General features: G+C 45.5%; 1 protein-coding gene across 1 annotated transcript; it reads left to right on the plus strand.

The window, feature by feature from the left end:
- Positions 1 to 652: 652 nt before the first annotated feature.
- LOC105311665 lies at positions 653 to 5,643 on the plus strand (the record flags this gene model as incomplete). The annotated part of the gene is given in 4 exon segments (XM_023527177.1): positions 653 to 924; positions 1,759 to 2,567; positions 2,569 to 4,378; positions 4,475 to 5,643. Coding segments are annotated over 3 exon segments (3,293 nt in total), but the record flags the coding sequence as incomplete, so codon positions are not given.
- Between the last annotated feature and the right edge of the window lie 1,294 nt (positions 5,644 to 6,937).

A 6,937-nucleotide genomic window follows, 5' to 3' on the forward strand; every position in this document is an offset into this window, starting at 1 on the left:
CAAATTAGATTTAGCTGGTCTATACAGTCAGTGAAGTACTAATTGTAATCTCAGTGGGTTTTTTCATTTTTTTTTTTTTTTGTAGAAATTGATAGGCTAATTTGAAAATTTAAATGGAATTACAAAAAACCAGAATAGTCAAAATAATCTGTAAAATGAGCACAAAGATGGAGGATTTATACTACCAGTTTTCAAATTTTACAATAAACATAAGTAATTAATACAGTATGGTATAGGCATAAGGACAAAACAACAGATCGATGGAACAGAATAGAGTCCACATATAGGCTTGCATGTATATGTTACTTGATCAATGTCAAAGACACTGTAGTGACCTCACCTTTAGAAACAATAGGTTAAGGATAAGACATGGTACGTGCTAACCGCCATGTCTCACTTCTAGTTAGTTATCTGCTAAAAATTTATTAACTAAAGGGATTTACTGGCCGGATCACTGCCTATAGGTACAAAATATTTTAACAATGATGCATTCTGCTTCTGTACCCCTGCTTGCTTACCCACCTCTTAGTTATCAGTTAATGAATGGAGGAGATATAGTCTTTTGTGTAAAGATTAAGGATGTGGGGGATGGGATCGAGGGCTTAAAACCTTTGTGCCCCTGCGTCTCGGGGCTGCTCCTTTGCAAGGACAGCCGCCGGCTAATAAACTGTCTCTTGGACTAGAGCACTCGAGTTGGGCCTGGTTATTTCGGTCACAACATTTGGAGGCCCCAGCGAGATCTTCTCGTTGTGGGAAAATTGATCAGTGCACCAGGGCGTTGGACCATTTGCGGTTGGGGAGGCCTCTAGGGCACTTGCCCTAGCCCACCGCCCGTGGTTTCTCGCTTTGTGGAGCGTGATCTTGGGAGTGCTGAGGCAGTTTTTGGTAGGGGCCCCAGGACCGTGCGGACGTCGGACGCGACAAGTAAGTCGGCGGTCGACTGAGACTGTGACGACAGTTTTCTCAGTCTTGTTTTTTGGTTCGTTAGTCTGTGTCTGTTTTTCTTGTGTTGCTTCGTGTGCTTTACTGTGGAACTATGGGACAATCACAGGGTAAGCTAACACCGCTTCAATGCATGCTTAATCACTTTAAAGATTTCCGTCACAGGGCAAAGGCTTATGGTTCTTTAGTAACCCCTTTTGATTTGCAGCGGTTTTGTCAACTAGATTGGCCGACCTTCGGAGTAGGATGGCCCTCCGAGGGATCATTTAATTTACAGACTGCATTTCGGGTTCGGGGTGTTGTTTATGGGAACCCGGGGCATCCTGACCAAATTCCTTATATTGATGTATGGATTGACGTTGTTTCTGATGCCCCTAAGTACTTACAGAATTGCAGTCGCGCCCCCGTTACTGTAATGGCAGCCATACCCCAAGGTCTTAAGAAGCCCCCACCAGTGTTGCAGGGCCCTCCGTCGGAGGATGACTGGTATCCACCACCCTATCATGGTGATGGGAGTGGACGTCCTCCTCCGGAAAGACCAGAACCTCCTGTAACCCGGTCTAGGGGTCGTAGGCCACCTTCCCCTGATTCAACCTCCCTGAAAGAGCCAGTATCTGTTCAAGCCCCATTGAAGGTGATTCCAGGAGGTGGAGGTGAGCCTACTGTCATCTACTCGCCGTTCAGTACTAGTGATTTATATAATTGGAAATTGCAAACGCCATCCTTTTCAGAAAAACCACAAGGATTAACCTGCCTTCTAGAGTCTATTTTTTTACCCATCAGCCCACTTGGGATGATTGTCAGCAGCTTTTGCAGGTTTTATTCACCACTGAGGAAAAAGAAAGGATTTTGCGGGAGGCAGCCAGAGAAGTCACGGACCCGAATGGGCTGCCAACAGCAGACTTAACCAGGATACAGGCTGTGTTTCCTACTCAGCGTCCCCAGTGGGATCCCAATACGGATCAAGGTAAGGAGGCTCTCCTAAGGTATCGCCAGTTCCTGCTACAGGGACTCTGGGCTGCTGCACGTAGACCAATAAATCTGTCCAAGGTAAGCAAAGTAATTCAGACCAAGGATGAGTCACCTGCAGCATTTTTAGAGAGACTATTAGAATCTTACCGCTTGTATACACCTATTGACCCGGAGGACCCCAACAATAGAAGAGCCATTAATTGGGCCTTTGTGAGCCAGTCGGCCCCAGATATTAGGAGAAAGTTACAGAAGCTAGAAGGTTTTGAGGGAGAGAATTTATCCAAATTGCTAGAAATAGCCCAGAAAGTTTTCAACAATAGAGACGATGTGCAGAAAATAATGTTTGTGGGGAAGGGACCTATGCCAGGCAGAGGAAGAGGAAGGGGCCGAGGAGGAAGATCAGGATTTGTCGGGCCACCTGGACCAGGAAGTAAACAGGTTGGCCTTGAAAAAGACCAATGTGCATATTGCAAACAGAAAGGGCACTGGAAGAATGAGTGTCCCAACCAACCAAAAGGTGACAAGAAAAATACAAGCACCCCAATTCTTCTGGAAGATAACTAGGGGTGTCAGGGCTCTAACGGTCCCCGAGAGCCCCGGATAACCTTGCAAGTGGGGGACCAACCTGTGGACTTTCTGGTAGATACTGGAGCAACATTCTGTTTTAAATCAGCCTGTTGGCCCTGTAAGTAAAGAAAAAACCACTATTCTTGGGGCAACTGGACAAGGAAGAGCATACCCTTGGACCCGGGCTCGTATAACTGACCTGAGAAAAGGGACCATCACCCATTCCTTTTTGGTTTTGCCTGAATGCCCCTATCCTTTGTTAGGAAGAGATTTGCTACAAAAATTACAGGCCACTATTACTTTTGGTTCAGATGCTAACACCCTTACTCTCGGAGATGGGCCCTCTTACATTCTATATACAGTCCCCTTAGCTGAAGAATATATTTTAACAGATCAAAAACCAGCAAAAACTTTCTCCGCTTTATTGGAGAAGTAGAAGAAAGAAATTCCTGTAGTGTGGGCTGAGAATAACCCTCCTGGGTTGGCTGCTCATCCGCCGCCCATAGTGGTAACTCTCAACAGCAATGCTATGCCAGTACGAGTGAAACAATATCCTATAAATCAAAAGGCGCGAGAAGGGATTGCTATACATATAAGATGGCTCCAGGAAGCCGGCATATTGGTGCCTTGCCACTCTCCATGGAACACCCCATTGTTACCGGTCCAGAAACCAGGAACTGAGGACTATAGACCAGTTCAGGATCTAAGAGAGGTTAATAAGAGAGTGGAGACTATACACCCCACTGTGCCTAATCCTTATACCTTGCTAAGCCAGTTGCCACCGAGCCATCAAGTATATACGGTATTGGATTTGAAAGATGCGTTTTTCTCCTTACCTTTGGCTAGAGTCAGTCAGCCAATTTTTGCCTTTGAGTGGGAGGACCCTAAGACAGGACAACAAGGACAATTGACTTGGACCCGACTCCCGCAGGGATTTAAGAACTCTCCCACTCTGTTTGATGAGGCTTTAAGTCGAGACTTAGCAGAGTTTCAACAACACCATCCTGATGTTGTGTTACTACAATATGTGGACGACCTTTTACTTGCCACTGAAACAACTGAGGCATGCACTAAGGCAACTGAAGATCTGCTGAATGAGTTGGGGAACAAAGGTTACCGTGTGTCGGCTAAAAAGGCCCAGTTGTGTACCCCTGCTGCTATTTATTTGGGGTACAAACTGAATAAAGGGGAAAGACAGCTCTCTGAAAGTAGGATTGAAGCAATCTTGCGCATTCCACCACCAAAAACAAAAAGGCTTGTGCGAGAGTTTCTAGGGGCTGTAGGATACTGCCGTTTGTGGATTCTAGGATTTGCTGAGTTTGCTAAACCGCTGTATGATTGTACAGCTGGGAAAGGAGAGGACATAAAATGGACAATAGAACAACAGCAGGCCTTTGAGACACTGAAGAAGGCCTTAATCTCTGCTCCGGCATTGGCTTTACCAAACTTAGAGAAACCATTTCAGTTATTTGTAGAAGAGACAAGGGGAGTTGCTAAAGGGGTATTGACTCAGATGCTGGGACCGTGGAAAAGACCAGTTGCATATTTATCTAAAAGGTTAGATTGCGTGGCTGCAGGGTGGCCTAATTGTCTGAGGGCCGTTGCAGCCACGGCAGTTCTAGTGAAAGAAGCCCACAAATTGACGCTTGGGCAGCCTGTGACTGTTATCGGACCTCACTTTGTGGAGCGGCTCCTGAAGGGACCACCCGAGCAATGGATATCGAACGCTTGAATCACCCAATACCAGGTACTCTTATTAAACCCTCCACAGGTTCAATTTGCTAAATCGACAATATTGAATCCAGCAACCTTGCTCCCAGATGATGATCCCCAGGAACCTGTACATGATTGCAGTGACCTGCTTGAAAGCATCACTGGGGTAAGACCTGACTTACGAGATGAGCCTTGGCTCAACCCAGACGCCACCCTGTACACGGACGGAAGCAGTTATGTCACAGTAGGCGTCAGGTATGCGGGAGCAGCGGTAGTTGCCGATGACACTGTGGTTTGGGCTCAGGCTCTCGGACAAGGGACTTCAGCCCAGAAGGCCGAGCTCATGGCATTAACTGAAGCTCTTAAATGGGCTCGAGAGAAAACTGTTAACATCTACACTGATAGCCGATATGCCTTTGCAACGGCACATGTACATGGAGCCCTGTACAAGGAAAGAGGACTATTAACATCAGGGGGAAAGGAAATTAAGAACAAGGAGCAGATTTTGGCTCTTTTGGAGGCTATCTGGCTACCTAAGAAAGTGGCTATTATCCATTGCCCCGGCCATCAAAAAGGGAAAGGAGCGGTAGAAAAAGGAAACCGCTTGGCAGATAAAACAGCAAAGGAAGTAGCCAGAAAACCAGTGGGGACTAACGTCATAATTGGTCCCCTTCTTGTGCCCCCCTTGGTACAGGCTCCAAACTATAGCCCCCAAGATATAGAGTTGGGGAAGCAACTGCACGGGAAGTTTGAAAATGGGTGGCTTTGGATTCCAGATGGAAGGCCACTCCTCCCTGCCGCTCTTGGCAGCCATTTAATCAATCAAATGCATAACGCTACCCATCTTGGAGGAACTAAGTTAATTGAACTGCTAAAAAGAGACTATTATATTCCTGGACTAACCTCAAAGGCTCGGGATGTAAGTGCGCGACGCCCAATATGCGCACAAGTCAACTCTTGCTCCACCGCAACAGGAGGCAGTGGCGTGCGACAGAAAGGACAAGCTCCTGGAGAACATTGGGAGGTAGACTTTACAGAAGTTGCCCCTGGCACTTTCGGGTTTAAGTATCTTCTGGTTTTCATCGACACCTACTCTGGATGGACCGAGGCCTTCCCCACTAGAAAGGAGACTGCACAAGTAGTAGCTAAGAAATTACTCACAGAAATAGTACCTCGATTCGGTTTGCCCTTATCACTGGGGTCCGACAATGGCCCGGCATTCATTGCCCAAACAAGTCAAATGTTAGCTAAGGTATTAGGGATTAATTGGAAATTACATTGTATTTACAGACCTCAGAGTTCAGGACAAGTAGAAAGGATGAATAGAACACTTAAGGAAACTTTAACTAAATTTAAGCTGGAAACTGGGGAGAATTGGGTGAGCCTTCTTCCTTTTGCTTTGTTACGGGCCCGGTGTACTCCATATATTATGGGAATTTCCCCTTATGAAATGTTTGGGAGACCTCCCCCTTTACTCCCTAAAATTGGAATTGAAAAGGTTACAATAAGTAATAACACAAGTCTCCTTAAGTCTCTACAGGCCTTGCAACAAACCCAAAATCAAGTCAAGGGCTTGATTAAAGCTACTAGACCGACTCCGGGGACATCACAGCCTCACCCACATCATCCAGGCGATTGGGTGTGGATAAAGAAGATTCAGCCTGCTAGCCTAGAGCCCCGGTGGGATGGTCCGTTTCCAGTAATCCTGACCACACCAACGGCTGTCAAAGTTGCAGGAAAAAGACATTGGATTCACCATACTCGCCTTAAGGCAGCTCAACCTCCCCCAGAAAAGGAGAAATGGAAAGCAACACCCACAGAGGATCCACTCAAGATAAGACTCTCGCGGGAATAATTGTGTTAGGGTTAGTTGTTATTACCAATGTACATGGGAACCCTCATCAACCTCAACAGGCTCAATGGGAATTGATTAAATCAGAAACAGGTATCTCCATATTAGTAAACCAGACTATGTACCAGCCTACATTTCATGTAGATTAGTGTAATATACTTGGGGAGGAATTAAATAAGCAAACAAAAGAACAGATGCTAGCAGGATCAGGACCGTGGTGGGGCTGTGGAGTTAAAAATTATGAAAAGGGTATCCAACAAGTGCAGTTATATATGTGTCCTAGAGAAGATCAAAGCACTTGCAATAAGCCTAACCAATATTATTGTGGTCATTGGGGTTGGGAGACCATAGCCCCTTGGAAGAGCACAGACCCCTTTCTGACTCTTACACGACCTAGTCAGTCTTCCTGTGCCACAGCAGGGAAATGCAATCCTGTCGTTTTTACTGTCAAAAATTGGGAAGATCCATCTTGGGTGACTGGGAAAACTTGGGGATTAAGGTTGTATGTTTCTGGAGATGATCCCGGAATGTTAATGACAATACAAAAAAAGCCTGTCCGGATACCGTCGATAGCCATAGGTCCTGTCGGGTCTAATAATGAAGGGTTAAAGGACTTAACTCCTACCCAGTTAACAACTATTAGGAATACTAATAACATCTCTTAATTCCTTAGCTGAAGTAGTACTGCAGAATAGGAGAGGTTTAGATCTCTTATTTCTTAAGCAAGGAGGTTTGTGTGTAGCATTAGGAGAAACTTGCTGTTTTTATGTTAATCATTCTGGTATTATTAGGGATAGGTTAGCATTAATTAGACAGAGGGTGAAGGATAGAAATAAAAAATTAAGGCAGGGCAGTAACTGGTATGAGTCTTGATTTAATGAAAATTCCTGG

This window comes from Pteropus vampyrus, unplaced genomic scaffold (assembly GCF_000151845.1).
Source record: "Pteropus vampyrus isolate Shadow unplaced genomic scaffold, Pvam_2.0 Scaffold1000005846, whole genome shotgun sequence".
Lineage (NCBI taxonomy): Eukaryota > Metazoa > Chordata > Mammalia > Chiroptera > Pteropodidae > Pteropus > Pteropus vampyrus.